This window comes from Limulus polyphemus, unplaced genomic scaffold, assembly GCF_000517525.1.
Source record: "Limulus polyphemus unplaced genomic scaffold, Limulus_polyphemus-2.1.2 Scaffold118, whole genome shotgun sequence".
Lineage (NCBI taxonomy): Eukaryota > Metazoa > Arthropoda > Merostomata > Xiphosura > Limulidae > Limulus > Limulus polyphemus.
In genome coordinates, this window is record NW_013665728.1 from 594,030 (window position 1) to 612,762 (window position 18,733).

General features: G+C 30.2%; 1 protein-coding gene across 8 annotated transcripts in view; it reads right to left on the bottom strand.

Annotated features, from left to right (window-relative positions):
* Nucleotides 1–3,451: 3,451 nt before the first annotated feature.
* Nucleotides 3,452–18,733, bottom strand: part of LOC106472268 (golgin subfamily B member 1-like) — a 121,912-nt gene continuing 106,630 nt past the window's right edge. For 7 of the 8 annotated variants that reach the window (XM_022401587.1, XM_013932906.2, XM_022401607.1 and 4 more), the window contains 7 exons: nucleotides 17,873–18,034; nucleotides 14,212–14,997; nucleotides 10,331–10,524; nucleotides 9,801–9,959; nucleotides 9,074–9,163; nucleotides 5,767–5,815; nucleotides 3,452–5,235 (listed from right to left, as the gene is read on the bottom strand). In XM_022401587.1, the coding sequence (XP_022257295.1) occupies nucleotides 5,087–5,235; nucleotides 5,767–5,815; nucleotides 9,074–9,163; nucleotides 9,801–9,959; nucleotides 10,331–10,524; nucleotides 14,212–14,997; nucleotides 17,873–18,034 (1,589 nt within the window). In that variant the 3' untranslated portion in view covers nucleotides 3,452–5,086. The remainder of the gene's footprint in view (nucleotides 5,236–5,766; nucleotides 5,816–9,073; nucleotides 9,164–9,800; nucleotides 9,960–10,330; nucleotides 10,525–14,211; nucleotides 14,998–17,872; nucleotides 18,035–18,733) is intronic. The other variant, XM_022401610.1, reaches the window with a different exon arrangement.

An 18,733-nucleotide genomic window follows, 5' to 3' on the forward strand; every position in this document is an offset into this window, starting at 1 on the left:
TATTGAAATGTATTTGAATCTCATAAATTCTGTACACCTGCCCTTAATTGTTCTGTCCATGTGGATAAACAGTAGACTGTTGAGCCCATGTAGCTTGACTTGAGGATAATAAATTTAAAATTAATGTGTTTATAAGCTGGCTGAAGGATACATTATAGTTTTTTCTTTAATGTTATCTGTGCAAACTTGTATATGGAAAAGTTATATACAAGGAAGTTTTGGCAAATCATAAACTCACTGTTGGTGGTTTTTATAGTTTGTTGAGAAAGGTTTTAATATTGCTGTTGATGAGAAAATCATCATCTTTTTTTTTTCACTAGTTTCATGTTTTCTGTTTATTTATGGAACCCTAGTAAGTCACTTGCAAGATATGCTCTATAGACTAAAAGGTTGATTAAATTCCACTTGTAAACGAACTGCATAAAACTTTTGAAATTAAAGTACAGGCCAGTGCAGATGGGTTTATGGTAATGGGAAGTAGAGATTGTAACTCCATCATCTTTATATTTAAATCCAAGAAAAGTAGATGAGACTCCTACATTGCCAGATTTAGAGGATGTGCAATTTGCATGAGAACCTTGAGCCCCGAAGAATAGGACCTCAGTTTTGAATCACCCTAGGAAGGGGGACTCAAAGGATCTAAAATTCAGCCCTCAATACCTTTTCTTCAAATGTGAATTTAATATTAAGCTGTTGTTTACTTAAATAATTTGGGAATGATGAAACCTGTTTTATTTCTAAATAAAACAACCTTATGTGTCATCAACATATCTGCAATAGAGAAGAGGTTTGAATTTTTCTGGATATTTTCATAACCGATCTTGTTCATGAAAACAGAGGAAAAAATTTGCCAAACTTAATGCCATTGATGAATTCGTGGCATTTCCCTCAACTTGATTGTATACTTTCCCATTAAATGTGAAGTCAGACTTCACTGTTGCCAATTCCAAAAGTTTAATCGGTATTTCTTTGTTTAGACTTTTTACATATTTGTTCTAATTGAAAAGTAAATCAACATATAATTGTACAAAGGTAAATTAGTAGATAAGGCTTTGTTGTCAAAACATGAAACAGGTTGGTTCATTAAACTTGTAACTTTTACTTCACTGGAAGATTCAAAATAATTTTTTACTGACAAATTCATTTCCAACAAAAGGTGTCAAGAAAGTTCCTATAAAACCAGCTAATTTCTAATTATAGGAGTTAAGTTATTGTATGGATGTTTGGTAACCCATATATTTCATATTGAAAACCTGATGGTTTAACATCATCGTATACCTCATTAGAGATGCTACACAACTACATGTAATGCCCCTGTTACTTAGTATAAACTCATTTTGAAGACTTGCAAGGATTCTAGTCAGTGTGAAAATTATTAAGCTTATAAACTATTATTATTATTACATTAGTTACTAAGCATTGTTCATTCATATTATTGTTATATTTATGATTTAATTTATTAAAGTTAGTTAGTTTGGTGCGTGTCATATACATAGAGAGAGAGAGGGAAAAATTGGTACATTTTTTTCATTGAATGAATACGACTTAAGATTGATTTTTGCAAACATTGTATAAAAATATTTATTAAATGAGACAGTTATGTTGTAACTGTCTTTTCATAGCCCACTAACTAGGATTTGTTATTACTTTTCAAAGTGAGTTTAGGCAGTATATTCATCATATGGACTAAGTTTGCTTCAAGTCTTTCATCTAATCTAGATGAATGACAGAAGGTAGTGTTTATTGGAAATGGTACTATGCAAAACTTTAAACTGTAATTACACCTAACTTGTTGCTTTTATGTTCTGCTTTTTCATTGAAAGTGTTTTCAAATATGGTTTGTTTATATACATTACTTCATTAATTTTCTGGTTTAAACAGAACCCATTCAAATATGTCTTGTTTTATTCAGTTGTCAGATTTTTATAATACAATTATTTCATCAGCATGTGCCTTTAATCTGTTATTTTTTCCTCTAACCCCATTGTAAACAATATTTATTTTGGATGGGTCTTGAAATATACTGTGATGGTAGACACTGAATGATCTGTAGTTATCACAGATTGTTTAATGAACTTCTTGCTGTATATTTTGATACTTTCAGTGCTGTGTCTTGACAGTGTGGGTGGTGATCATAGTAGTGTACATTAGAAAAGATAGTTGACCCCTACCTCTATCGACACTGTGACTATAATGTTTATATATTGGGAATTTCCATGTTGAGAAAATGAACTATTGTTTGGATTTTGTAAGTAGACCATCATGTTTCATTACTGACTACATTTAGCAATTGAAACCATGAAGGAAACACCATTAAGTGAAAGTGGAGAATGCATGGTTAAGCATGAAGTGGAAATAGACGATACCTCATGTAACATATTTCTTATTGGTTTACTTCAAAAATTCAGCTATAAAAGATTGCATACAACTTCCAAGTCTTCACATTCAAAAGTTGAAGTTTTCTATGGCTGTATGTATACTTGTAAAGATTTAAAAAAAACCTAATATCGCATGCAAATGGCAAATAAATTTGATGATATGGAAGGAATGTTGAAATACAGGTACAAAAAGTTCTTCCATTGTATGAAATTGTAATACAATAAAGTCAAATCAGTTTTTAGTCAACATGCATTTGTTTAATACAAAGCAATAACTTTATTCACCAGTGAAGTGTGATAGTGTCATTTGTACTTTAAAATTCCCCAATTTTTTGAATGAAGTATGCATTTAACAAAGTTTAGTTTGTAAACCAATGGTCTTTCATAAATTATTTTTGCTCTCTATATTTATCCTGTAGTTATTTAAAAATTAGTCATGTTATAGTGAATATTTTAGATTTTTTTCTAATAATTTGTATTAAAATTCTACATATTTTAATTATTGATAGTTAAACCCTTTATCTGCTTCTTGTAGTTCTTACACTATAAATGAAATATATATATATATATATATATATAGACAAGAAAAAAATGTATTCAGAAATGATCCAGATATACCATAGTAACGGTTTTATTATAATTTTAGTATTTTGGACACTCACTAGGTGATAGTATCATATTTAAGCCACACACTTTTAAAACAAACCTTTGAAGTATCCCCATCTAAATTTATTCTTCATGTGTGTAAACAAGAACTGCCATACTTCTGGGGTGAAAGGCTAATTTTATTTTGTAAAATTCCATAATTTCTGTATGATCTCATCCATAAGTGTAGTATATTTGCTGTTATCAAACTGAAATTTAACATTTGCAAAATAATGGAATATATACTTGTTTAATCACAATGTTATTTATTAATGAATATTGTTTTTTAATCAGATGTTTGTATTTTCTTTTAAATTGTCCATTTTTACAGTGTTTTATATCCAAAATATACAAACTGGTGATGTTGATTTGTGTTTTAGAATAAACAACTTTGAAAATAAATCAAGATTACACAGAAGAATCTGAAAGTCTTACAGTAAATGCTCTCTTTATTTCACTACATTCACTTTCAGCTTCGTTTTGCTTAATGGTAAAACTGGCTTTTTTTTTCATAGCATTTTATTCTGGAAGAATTAGTATGTTTTTTAAGTGGTGTCAAAGGTCACCACTAGATTCTCTGTTGTTGCTTCAGAAGCACATGAATTCTGTACTACATTTCTTGTCTTTGTATATACAGGCTGAAGATCAACATGACATAGCACACTTCTTAACCATCATGTTTAAAGGTTTTTTTTATACAAATAAATACTAAATAGCAGACAATTACAATTATTTTCTTCCATTTTATTTGATATGCCATCTGTCTTTCTTGCATTTTAACACACACACAAACACACTACTGTTTTTAGGTTACTTTTAGATTAGATGTATCACAAAATGTATGGAATTTATTTGCACAATCCACTTAGATTTCATATGGAAGTTATTAATACTTGTGTATACAATGTTGTCTTAGTAGGTTAGGTTGTTATTCATTGCCATATTGACGTCTGGCCTGTCTCTTATGAAGTGCTCTAAAAGGATAAGTTATGAATATTGATTGTAAGATGATGTAAAATAGTAATTTTTTGCCCAAATTACTTTGAATATTTATTACACACACACAAAACATGAAGTATGTTATCATATTAAACCTTTTTTTGATGATTAGCTTCGAGTATCATCCACTAAAATATAAAACAGAGCTTTGACCAAAGGTTTTAATTCAGATCACAACCTTGGTTTTTAAAGTGAAACTTCCAGCTTTCCATTACTACATATTTTAGCAATGTACAATTCAACTTTTACAAACATTCATGCATAATGTACAATCATTAGTTACCACATTCTCTGATATAACAATTACAGAAAAATACATATATTGTACATATGGGCCTGTTCATACAATAACTTTTTCTTTCTGAAGGCCTCAATCCAAAAATATTCACACATTTCATACCTTGTATGGAAAGTAATAATCACCCGTAACAGAGAAAGGTTTGATATCATTTCAATCTTTACCAATCATTTATTTTAACAATGATTTATTAAGATAGTGTAAACAACCTGTCCTTCACATATGAAGAAGTTTTTAAGGTGTTGGCACTTTGTCTCAGTGGAGGGATTATTCTTTGATCTTCTAAATTAAAATTTGGGAAAAATATTTTTACAAAATTTGAACCTGTGGTTTCACCACACTTGTAACTATGTTTAAGCTTAAAATATACAAAATTATCCAATAATTCTTTTGTATTTCAGCACTTGCTTAAAAAATTTGTTTTGGTTCACAATTAGTTATGTTGTCAATCAAAGGATAGTCTAGTAAAGTACTAACTAATATTTGTTTTATGTCAACAATGGGTATAACAGCTACCCACACAATTCTTTAACATCAGGCTGAAGGTTTTTCAAATAAGAATTCATTTTCCAACCTGATATAGGAAGAATAAGGTTCTAAGGAAAGAAAAGAGCAGGCAGTATATGTACAACAACGGGTATATTTCCAATTATGCAGTAACATTTATATGTATCCATAACAAATGGGAAAAAAAAATACTACTATTTCCTGTGTTTATTTTTAGTTCTTTCCTAGAACATTTTTCCATCCAGGAAACTTCATCACCTTACACCCTGCTTCTATTTTCTGGAAGATTTTCACTTTCACCTTTACTGTACCGAACAACTGCTACAGGACGTTTGGTTGGTTTTTCTTGTTTTTTCCCATCTGCTAGGTTGCCTTTAGCTTGTTGAAGAACACGTCTTGTCTTAGTTACTGAAAAAATGTATTACTTGCCTAAATTAGTTGAGTTCAAAAAATAAATATCTAATCACTATTAACATTTAAGGAGAAACAAAATATTTGAGACTTAATTATATTCATTTTTAATTAACAACAAATAAAATCAAAAAACTTTATGTAAATGAGTTAAATACTGTTTGTTGATTCTCTACATGGACAGTATAAAATAAAATAAAATCCAAATTATCAGTTTACTTCTAACAGAAACTTAGGAAAAATATTAATTTGTGTGAAAACCTTGTGTATTTTGTTTCTATTAACCCATGTTCAGTCTCAATTGTTATGTATTTGGTTTTTAACTTTAATGTATACATCAAAATCAAATGGCCCCTTTACAGTTATTATAATATGTACTATGTGACATGTCAGAGTATAATAAAAGCTAGTTATTTTTCTAGTGTTAAAAGTCAAACAGAATTGCTAAACTTTCTTGCATCATTCTAAACTTTAGTTTACAAGACATAAAATAACATACTGAAAAATGGGAAGTTAGATAATACATACATTGCTTAGTAATGGCTTTCTCCATTCCCTCTTTTCTAAATTTAACAGACTGCAAGGTAAAAAAAGACAACCTTACTTTTTAATTTCACATAAAATTAACAATTTCTCAGTTTTACATTTATTGTGAAAAAATTTAAAGCAAATGTAATGAAATTTTAAATACCATATCATTAATTGTAGAACTAATGGTTGATGTTTTCACAAAACATTATTTGCTTAATTAAAACTGACATCATGTTAACCCAAAATAGTGAAACTATAACTTATTTTCCAAGTTTCCAGTTCAAACCAGTCAATGCAAACCAAACATATTGTCTAACAATAATGGTTCTTACATCATTGACTCACAATATGGCATTTTAATATGGGAGAACCTATTAATAATAACCACTTTGAAAGAAAGAGCTGCATAATGCATTGGTAGCACCGTGACAAGTTAAACAAGTACATGTTTGTTACATGGTAAATTAACAACAGTTCAATGTAGAATGCCACCACTATTAGATGTAGCTGCTGGGATATAAAAAGACTGTAAATGTTTTATCAGGAGTAAATTAATAACTGTGGCCATCAGATTGACAAAAAAAAAAAAAAGTAGTTCCAAGGACACTATGGAACCTTGGGAACATAAAGAACAATTACTTTTCTGTATTTCATACTGTTATTACTTAAAATTTCTTCACCACTTGACATATACATCATAAAATTGCTCCACCGTGAGGATTATGCATCATTAATGGAACAAATTCTCAAGTAATGCTTTTGAGCCTTGGAATCTAGAAATTTACTTGTACCAATGGGAATGTTTTTTAACAAATTTTGAAAACTTCAATGAATGTTTTATTACTGCCTTTCATTATAGATTAAATTCAACAACTAAAAGATTGTAATTGTGATTATCCTTCTGTGATGTTTGAGCATTAGTACAGTAAGAATCTTTAACATTTAAAGACATGAAGGGAGAAGGTTTGATTTTGTTAGGGTTCCTAGTTTTATTAACTATTGTATCGTGTGATCTTTGGTCATCCACCACCGACACTATCTTTCAGAAGAATATATTGCTTACTTTTATTAACGATGTATTGATAGTCAAATTTTACTAATATTTTTTATATGTGAATGAAAGCTGCTAGACTGTGGGAGTTGAATTCAGTATCCTAGATTTAAAAAGCATTTTTTCTTTTCAGCATATGAAGGTATGAGTATTTTCTAACTAAGCTGTTACACAGCATAGTATGTTTTCAAGAAGTGATTATTGTGCCATATGCTAAAAATTATTTTTATGCATGTCATTTTACAACAAACAATGATTCTTAGCATAATGAGGCATAGCCACTTGATATTTCTCAGATAGTGCTAATTGTGATTAATTGATGTCTTTAACTTGGTTACACAACTTCAACTTTTGAAAACAATGCAAAGCACAATGTAAGTTGTAATGCAACTTTAACAGAAAAAGAGTTTGTTGAGAACATAGTAATAAAGTGATGTATGTTATCTATAACTGAAAGGAGAAACGAGTTTGTTAACAAAACTTGAGATTTCTGTAATCTGCTTCATAAAAAGATAATAATGGAAACAATAGTTAACTGAAATCTACACTTGTATAATAGTGGAAAATTAATAGTTTATCAAGAAATTGCAACACAGTCATATGTAAAAAACAACAACATTTAATAAGTTCTTCTGGAAGTGGAATATGCCATATGGAAAATTTTACTGTCACATTTATTTATGTTTACTTCTTCTTGAAGTCATATTTCGAAAAAGTAAAGTTTAGTTTTTCAGCTTGTACTTATGAAATTTTAAATCTCTACAGCAGTAAATTCTCTGCTTGGACATCACAAATGTATTTCAATCTATGACTTTGATAACTTACAAAGGTTTTCTCCTACAATTTTAAAAAACAAACATAATCATAAATCCAGTTTCTTTTTCAAATACATACAAATATATATACAATCAACATAAAAAATGTTCACTAATAAAGTAACACACAGGGTGATTATGAAGGAAACTCCAAATACTACACAAGTACAGGTTCATTTTTGGTTAGCTTGAGGCTTAGTACAATGAATTTATTTATTCACATTTTTAATACAACTATTGGAGGTGTTTAGAATTTCAAATTTTTCTTAGCTTTAAAAGAAGGAATACAAATTAAAGTTAGTATCATCAGATACTTAAGCTTTAACACCCTGTAATTGAGAATATAACAATGTCATGAAAACTGACTGTGTTTTAGAAAATGGTAAGCTTGTGCTTGGACATTTTGAATAATGTTGAGTTTTTTTTTATTGTTGTTATATTATATCTGTTTGAAAGCTACAGGAATATTCTTCAATAATTTAACATTAGGTAAGGCTTAGTGAATACAGTTAAGGCCTGATATGGTAAACTATTCAGGTAACACAGTTCTTTTCATTAACTATATTGTTACATTTATTTTATTAAAACAACACAAATAAATGCAAGAACTAAATTACTAAAAACAAAAACATAGCTGGCAAATTATCATGCTACAGCACCTAAAAGGTAATGGGTGTTGCCATTTTTTAAACAGTGAAGTCAATGTTCACCAAACACTTTTCTCAATCATACTGTATTTGCATGATTTACAGCAGAAAGTTGACTGCTTCAATCCTCAAAATAAAATATCAAAAGAAATATGCTGATGTATGTCAAACAAATTAATACTAATTTTTCCAAACAGTTTCACAAAACAATTTGAGACTTTTCCCCAAGTAGTTTTAAAATATTGTTGCGTATCTGCTTGTTATTAATTTCCGGTAGAAATTCTTTCCGAGGAACTTCAGCGATACAAACATTTAGTACACGGTAATTCCACAGTCAATATGTTTCTTGTCACTATAAACTTAACAACTTTTATAATACATGCTATAAATCACAGTGATTCACACACTTTACTTACCGTCACCACCGTTCCCTTCTTTAATTATCTATCTATAACTATCTATTGCTGGCTTCTCTGCCAGGCTTATATACCAACGAAGGGGGCATCCCGAACATACTTGGGCCTCCCCGATCATTCGAGAAATTCATCATGTGCCACCAGCGTCCCGTGACTTCTGCTGTCGTAACACTATGTTGATTTTAAGTTTATCTTTTAAACAAACGTGTATAAATAAGTGTAATCATAAATTACAAACATCCAATCATTTGTAAAATTTATAAAATTGATTGGTAAAAGATATCACATACATTAATTGTAGTTACAATAACAAAATAATTTAAAAAGCACATATATTGGGGGCAGATTCACTAGTTCTTTGTTCAAGTTACTTACAGATAGCTTGTGCATAGCTTCTTCTAACTGTTTATGTTGTGAAGAAAGCTGATTTCTTACTTCAAACAGCTCATCTCGAAGTTTCTGATTCTGGAGAGGAAAAACTTTTTATTACAAGGATTAAGGGGAAAAAAGAGCAGTTCTATCCCATTATTAAAAGAATATTTAATTTGAAATTAATAAAGAAAATCATTTCAATACATCAGATCACTTGACTTATCCAAACACACACACACAATATGATATCCAGCTTAGAATAAATACATGATTACACATCAAACAATTCCCCAATGTGGAATTCTGTTTAAAATGTCGTCATTTCACTTCAATTTTTCAAAACCAAACTGCAAACCTAGTAGTGGTAATAGTGGGTGTGTGTGTGTGTGTGTGTGTGTATGTGGGTTGCACATGACCCTTCTGTCCTACATGTTAGGCATCTCTGGTACCACCTATGAATCAAAAACAGATTTTTACAGAACTCTTTCAAACTGACAAATTACAACCTTCATTTATAGGTTTTAAAAGCTAAATCTCTTTAAAATATTTTGCATTGTTGTGCTCTCTGATGGATACTTTACAATTTTCTATAGCCATTTTCACCATAAATCAAGTGTTATACTTTTTACATGCTTAAATAATAAAATGTACTAGAATGATGACCGAGTCCCAGTTGTGTGGTTAATTATCTCATTTCTTCTATAAATTATTAAAAAAAGTACTTGATTACCTCTATGATCAAAGGACTGAGTGATGTTGATGATACAGCTTTTTTGAGAGGAACAGATGTCACCCAAAAACAAGCAATAATATCCCAAGACTTCTCCAGACAACCGCCAAGATATACACAGTTTGTATTAATCTCTTTCATTGTGCTATATTCTAAACTCTGAAAGTAAAAAAAAAAATGTTATGAGAAAATCAACACATTATTACATTTCTTAGTTCACCATGCAGCCATTTTAAACGTACTACATTGTAAAATAAAACTAGAAAATATCTTTGCATGATATTTAATTAAAACTTGACTAACATAGCTATAGTAATAAAAACATTACCTTCAAAACTGAAAAACAGCATATTTTGGTACAAATTTTGTTTATTTACAATATTAATTTTCTTTTCTTTATATATTTACATTTTTTTTCACAAAATTGTACTTATCTAAAAAAAAAATTCTAATCCAATAAAGTGTCACCAAAGAAAAATGTAAGATTTTGCTTATAAGTGGTATTTGTAGTATCAGTTTCCTAAACTCACTTTGTCTGCACTAGTGTTTCGCACACTAATGGAATTTAGTCTATTTTTGACACGAGCCTCCACACCTCTCAGTAAGACAAGACTCTCTCCTATTTCCTTTTTCAATAACTCATAATCCTTCAACCAGCACACAGCATGAAGCATAGCATCACAAAGTTCTGGAGTTGAAACTGAGAAATCACGGCCAGTTAGACCTAAGAAAACCAATGGGAACAACAAATCATAAAACTACAGCAGAATGAGTCATAAAACTACTACAAAGACATTGCATCAAAAGATGCATGTTACGTCTGTGGCTTTATGTATCTATGCACAGTAGGAGCACATACACATTTAATATCATTACTCCTACTGATATCAAGAAGCCCTCACACCTTAATAACATTCTTATGAAAACAAGAAATTGCTTATAAGTTTTAAAGGAAGCACAAGAACAAAATAATAAACATTATGCACAGAAACTGTAATCATAAAAAGATGAAAGACTTGAATATGCTAAGAAATTGTCAACATCTTGAACTAAAACTGTTTGGTTGAAAGTGACATCTGTTCTTCCATTTAGTGTTAATATAATCACATTAGTATAATTATTATTTTTGCGTGTTAATATAAATTATGATTTTTTCTATCAGGGTTCATGGAGACAATTTCAGAACTTCCATTGACCATACTCAAATTTCTTCGACTATAATTGTACCATACAGGTTTAAACTTGTATTTCCCCTCATAATACATGCTCACCAACAACAAAAAAAAAAAAGTATTGGGTCTAATAAGGTGTGAAATTCACAACCAACAAACCTAATTCTGATAAACAAAGTTCTCTGTTTGTTTGTTAAAGAGATATCCTATATACTCAAAGGATAAAAAAGCATAAATAGCTAAGAATGAGACTATTAAAAACAAACAAACTACATCTCCTACACTATTAATGTACATTACACAACAACTGGTGATGTCATACTTACAGATACAACCGTAACCTTTTAATATACACCTATTGGTGATATCATAAATACAGCCTTGACTTTTTATCAAACTTACCAAATGATTTTTTATGATAAAGTAAGTAGACAGGTGAATAAATAAAACTGTTTAAAACCTAATTTGGCAAAAGGTGAAATTGAAGCTTTAGAACAATTAAGAAACAATAAAGACCTTGTCTTTTTGAAAGCTGACAAAGGTAATGTTGTTGTAATGGATTATTGTGATTATCACATTAACATGATGGTTACTGACTGATCAAGAATATTATAACCTTTACAGGTGGAGAAAGAAAACTGAACCAGTTATTATTGGACTTAAAGAAACAAAACCTATTAAATGATTATCTTCACCAATTTTTAAGGTCAAGTGATAATAAAACACCATATAACTATGGGTGCCAAACATACATAAACATGATCTACCTATAAAATGTATTATTTCAACCAGAGGAGTTTTCAGTTATAACTTTGGTAAATTTTAGCTTGGATGTTTGAACTTTATGCATTAGAGGGAGTGTGTGTTTCAGAAAATAAAGAACATTTTAATTAACCTACTGAATACATTTAATCCTCAAAAGTTTTTTGGTTACTACTGATGTTGTCTTTGTTCACACAAATGCCACTCAATGGAATCAGTTGATTGTGCTCTTTCTATCTAAAGAAGGATGGATGAATGACAAAAACACTATTTTCTCTCTTTCTATTACAACAAATGCTTAATCTTTTTTTCAAATATGCAAATTGCATTTCAATTTAATGATGTTTCTTTATGATCATGTTGAGGGAATAAGTATGAGTGGTTCTTTAGCACCCATTCTGGCTAACATTTTCATAAACACAAGAAGACTATTTGAGTGATGGTAAAGTTAATTTAAGTAGAAATAATAATAATACTTGGCATTACAAATAAATAAATAATAATGTATTATTAATCCTTACTATAAAATTGATGTTTGTAAATTACTTTAATAAAAATTGATAATAAGTACACTTCACTTAATCTCATTCACCATAACAGTTGTTGTTCATGATATGAATAAGACCTTCACCACTACTATGTCATATATCAGCTGGCTTGATAAACTCTAGTATTAGCTGAAAGACCTCAATGGCACAGGATGTGGCATATAGTGTGGTTGGTATATTATTACGTATTCTTTTTTGGTCTCATTTGTAAATTCTTAGAAATACTTGTTTATAAAATCAAAAGTTCAATGAATTTAGGACTTTGTTTCCGGACCAATGACTGAACAGTTCCTAATATTTTAATATTCATTACACCTGAACATTCAATTTATTAATTAGAATGAGAAGGGGAAAGAATTATATTTTCTTAATGTAAGGGTTACAAAGTAAATACCACTTTCAAAAGAAAAGTATTTAGAAATAAACTTATACCAATTCTTATCTTAACTGGACTTGGTATCTTCACAACTCTGACAAAAAATAGGAGTTATGAAAACTTTATTGGCCACAGTCAAGGTTATTTATAATTAAAAGACAGATTATTTGGAAAGTGTACTGGTAAAAGGGAATGATTTTTCCCACTTAAGTTGTTAAAACTGTTTAATTACCACTAAGGTTTATGAGAAAAAAAATGAATTTCAAAACTTGATTTAGTGTGTCATTCCACATATCTGATTTATCAGCCAAGATAAAAAAAATATATAATATGGTAAGGCACAGAAAAAGTATACAAACTTTTCATCATGGGTAAATTTATATTCTTACCACAAAGAAAAGCCAAATTAGATTATTTTTTATGATAACAGAATTAAACCAGCTGTAGTTGAAGAAAATATTGTTTATATTACAGAATGTATGGATTGTAATATTATTTAGAAAGGGTGAGACTGGGAAGAGTTTACAATCGAGAACAAAAGGAAGAAGGACATGCTCTATCACATGTGTATTAACATTATAAAGATACACAACATTACAGTGAAAATAAATGCATAAACAATACCTGCCGTGATTCCATGTTAATGAATGTAAAAGAAGTTATTGTAAGTAACCCAAAAATCCTATTAAAATAAAGTGAAATCTGTAGGTTTATATAAATATTTCAAGGTCAAGGTGGTATCATGATATCACCAGTAGGTGTAAATAAACATGTTGTTGTTCTGTTGTTGAATGTACAAGATGATGCCACATTTACAGTGGTGAAATGAAGTGTTCTTTTATTAATCCTATTTTTTAGATACTTAGTTTATGAACATTGTTTGTTTGTTTAATATGTTTTAATTAAACTGATTACTTCATGAGGAATTTTTTATTGAAACTGAAATTTCAGGACCTTGAATTAATAACATTTGTTTTTTTTCATGATTTATAGTATAGAAAATTTTAGAGCTCATTTCAATGACTTCCCTGGACCCATGTAAACCCTGTCTGTATGTAACATCCATATAATGCCTACTGTACTAAGATAGTATACTTAACTTCAAACAGTTATAAAACAGCAGTAGAAATCAGACTTCAATATTTTTCAAATAAAACCATTTCTTGTAAGTACTTGTACACATAAGTATGTCACACGCATAAGCAAAGTGAACCAACTTCCAGACTATTCAACATAATAGTGTTCTAAGGTTTCAAATAACATTATTTAATCTAATAGTTTTCTAAAGTACAAAACACCCTCTAGCAACTCCCAATGTTTTCTGAAAATCCATACTTTAAGAATAAAATACAAGAAACCTTCCAATTTCATTCATAACAAACAAACTAATAAAATTCCTTCATAATTTGTAAATTTTCTATAAAAAACAAATGGTACATTTTACAAAAGGCCTCACTCACGACTTTTAAGTATTATTGTTTAAAAACAATTGTCAGAATAACATACACCTAGTAATCTTACACAAACAACAAAAATTGCATCGTATGCTTTACCTATCATATCTTGTGGAAGTTGTTCTCCAGCAAATGTTTTATGTAACCTACTTAAACTTCCATTTGTCTTGTTATTTATTCCTACAGAGTCTAGTGCTGAGTGGCTGGATGATACAGACCATTTAGGGTCAGCAAGTTGATTCCATGTGGTAGTTTCCTGTCCTTCTCTGATTGCCAAGTCCCCACCTTCACGGTTTGGGTCTGATTCAATACCAAGATCAGGTGAGGAGTAGCAAGGTCTTCCACTGGCAGGTGTTTCAGTTCCATTAGAACCATGTCGAAATCCTTCTTTTTCACCACTGGACTGACGTGAAGACCGATCTGATGAGATTCTTTTGTTCTGATCTATCAGATGTGGTTGAATTGCATCACTTGACAATACTGTATCTAGAGGTGTCTCTGTGTCAGCACTACCACTTGACAGCTGTTGAGGAACATGCCTGAATACACTACGATGGATAGATCCATCTGAACTGTTTACCTCTGTGTTTATATGACCATTTGGAAGGGAACTTGCACGTGATACATTTCTGGTAGATTTCTGTTTCATGGCTATAAATTTGTTATCTTCAATTTCATTCTTGCAGGTTGATTGTGTCAAGTTAACTGAATCATGTTGAACTTCACTATGATGAAGATAAGAAGGAACTCCTCTCAGAGAATACACAGACTCTGAAGGACTGCTTTTGCCCAAATCTCCTGGCTGGATGTTAGCAATTGGAAAATTACCACTACTTGCAAGAGACAAACTGCTTACAGGAGAGACAGTATTCTCACTGTGTAGCTCTGTAAAGATCATATAATAAGAATCATTAAAAATGTATACTGAATAGTAGACAAAGCTTTAACTATTTAGAACTATTGAGGTACAACATTATTACTATGACAGTAAGTCACATAGGGTCTTCAGGGTCAGTTGTGAAGATATAAAATATAAATTTTTTCTATTTGGTCAATAAACGGAAACCAACTTAAACCATATATATGAAACAGTAGTGATACTGTGATGTTCACATAAACTATTGTAAACTGTAATTAGCAGCACAGCCTCATCATGCTATTTATTTCATCTTATTTAATCACCAGCATTTTGAAGAATAGTAGCTGTTAAAGAGAAATACTGAAACCAACTGTTACTTGAAAGTAACTTGCTTTAATACATCATTCCATGAGTAGTAATTATGAAACTTTCATGGTATCTATTAAACTGTTTGAGTATTACACTAGGAGCAAAATATTAACACTTCATAAATGATCAGGAAGTAATGGCATTCTTCCTTCCACCGGTTTCTTTTTTACTAGCAACCCACAGCTAAGGTAAACAGTATGATTTTATATGTATTGTTACTAGTTCAGTAATTTAAATGATTTTGATATCTGCTTTTCCATAGCGAATACCAGAAATTTTTATCAGTGCCGAGTTACACAGTTATGATGAACAGGATATTTGGATACAGAGGTTCAAAGAATTTGAGCTGCTGTTGTCCTCTGGTGAAGAATTAAGTTCTGAACAAAGAAAATCTAAAAACTGTAATACAAACTGATTCTAAATATACATATTTACTCAAAGTATTTTGTCTAAAAAATAATGGAGTTTTCAAATAAAACAAAATACTGAATATTACCGATAAATCTCAGATACAGTGCTGCCTTTTATATCTTAATATCAATTATAAATCTAATGGATTTAACTAAGTAAATAAACAGTTCAACTGTAGTCATTGTATTATAAACTTTTAATATAAACAGTTGTCTTTATATTCATAAATGAGTCTCCTTTAAAAACACAGTAGAAACATATCCTCACAAACACTAGAAGACACTTTTACTCAGTACATAAGAAGTGGACTTGCAAATTGGATTAACTCTATCATGTCTGGATAGGTGCATCTGCCCTGTTGGCAAAATTGCAATGCTGAGCTTAATAAACTATAGAAAATATATAATTGTACTCCTTCTTGGACACACTGAACGATAAAAACTTAGAGTTGAAATTTATTTAATAAAGAAAAGGTTGTACATATTTAATTTTATACAGTAAAGAAAAGAAATCACAACTTTCAATTTTGGGTTGATTTCAGAAAAGTTCCAAAGAAACACATCAGTGTTTGTAAATTTTTAGATTTTTAGGCTCGTGATCAAACACGTGATGAAACCTCTGTTTCTGTATAAGCTAAAATGGCTTCCAGTTCAGTCGAGAATCATACGCAGAGGATGAAAGAAACTGATAAAAGCTCAGCTTGGTGATATGTTGCTAGAAGAAAAGATGTTTGTGAAAAACTTCCACTACAATTACATTTCTGATTGATTTTTAGCCATGGCATAATGGCTTATAGAATGGCTCAATTTTGTTCTTCAAGTACAAACTTCTAGCTCATAGCTCCTTCACCTCTTGACCAATTTGAGATCTAATTACAGTTTTGAACTCAGGAGGCCAAACTCTTTCGACTGATGTATTTGACCACATCCAAGGTTTCATATACTAATTTACCCTAATCCTGCCTAAAAGAATTTCAATTTGAGGGTACACTGATAAAGATCCTGCTGAGTAATAAAATTAAATTGGTATAAGCGCACCCGAAGCTTGGTATTGCTGGTGCACAATTAAAAAAAAAAAGGGTCTCGTGGATTAATTTACTCTAATCCCGCCTATGAGGATTTCAAGTGCTACGGCTACTGAGAATTCCCTCGTTTGAAGATTGCAACGTCATTTTGTACTTCATTTCAATTATGATGTTGCAGTATGGAAGGAAGATGTTTTTTGTGGAGCAAGATGAAGTACACTTAGTTAGATGATCATCTTGCTCTCAGCCATATCAAGTTTCACATCAATGACAAAGCCATTGTGTTTCAATGGACATAGAAAATCACTGAAAATAAATGTACAATGACTTTAAAACTTATTACACAAATTAAACCTTCTAATTTGGAATTTTTAAAAGAGAGGGAAAAGTTGGCTTGCTTATAATTTTACAGGTAAATTAAGGTAAAATTTAGGGTTTGATAAAATATAATCTTTATACAAATGTTTTACAAGAATGTAAAAACACATAATAATTAGTAATTACAATCTACAACAATGGTAAGCATTTTCAAGTGTTTCTCAAAAAATATATCTCAATGAAATATTTTCCATATATATAAAAATATTTTATTTGCCACAACTACACAATCTGTAAATGGTTCATTTGAAGTTTTGTTTCAAACTACTTCATTCAGTAGTTATCTTTTTTTTTGCAATGCAATATAATAAACCATACAACAGGTGTGTTGAATCGATGCATCCAGGATTGATAAAGTTAATATTTTAGCCTCGCCTTCCCATAAAAAAAGACAAAGGAAACCTTTTAAATATTGCAAAAAATTACAAGCATTTTCATTATGGTGTGTATGGCTTTTGCTGGCAAAGCATGATTATAATCAATTATAAGCATTTTATTTGTAGGCCTATGAAAATCATATTTACTGTTTGATTCAAATTTATAACTGTTCTTAAATAAATTAAAAACTTATCCTTGGAGTTACAAAGTGCTTAATGGTTTGTATTCAGAAAGTTTGATTAACAGATTTCAAAATATAGGATAATGATTCCAAGTATCACTCTTCAACCCTTTTTAAAAGTTTATATTCAACACTTGGATAAGTTGATAATTTTTCTTACTGGAATTAGTCCCTTCTTTTTTACTTGAATACTGTTTGATTCGTCGATGTAGCTTACTATTCACTTGAGTGCTTTTTGCCAAAGCTGATCTGAGCTGTCGCAGCTCCCCAACAAGTTCTAGAAGTAACGTTTTGCTGGTCTCTTCTAGTTGTTCTGCCTGGGCTAAAAGTTCACACAGGCCACAAACAAAGAAGTTAAAAAATACTGAATTGTATTTTCAAACTAATTATTTAGTATTTGCATAGTGTCATTCCAAAATGCTAAACTTCTTTTAATGAAAAACAGCTGATTGTCTTATCTTTATATTTCCTAATATTTGCACAGAGTAAAAAATAATAATAACAGGAAAAGAATACTTTCTGCTCTTCAGTATCTTTGGTTATTTAATTTCATAAAAGAATTTAACCTCTCAAGCAACAAAATATCAAGTATAGTCATGTTATTTATGGCACATACAGATAATTATTAATAATTCTAGGACAGTTGTGCCAAGTTCATACATGTAATATAATCATGCTGTTTATGAAATGTACAAATGATTAATAACTAGAGAGCAGCTGTGACAGGTCCAAATTGTTAATCATACATGGACAGTGGTGCCAAGTTCAAATATGTAATATAACCATGCTATCCATGAAATGTAAACATTACATATCACTCAAGGACAGCTGTGCTAGGATCAAGTTGTTTATCAGTCAGGGACAGCTGTACAAAGTTCAAAAATGTAATACTAGCTGATGTAAGCATGTACAGGTGTGCCATGTTAAAATATCTAACATAACCATGCTATTTATGACATGTATATAAATAATTTATCAGGGAAGGGCAGTTGTTAAGTTAAATATGTAATTTAAAATTGGG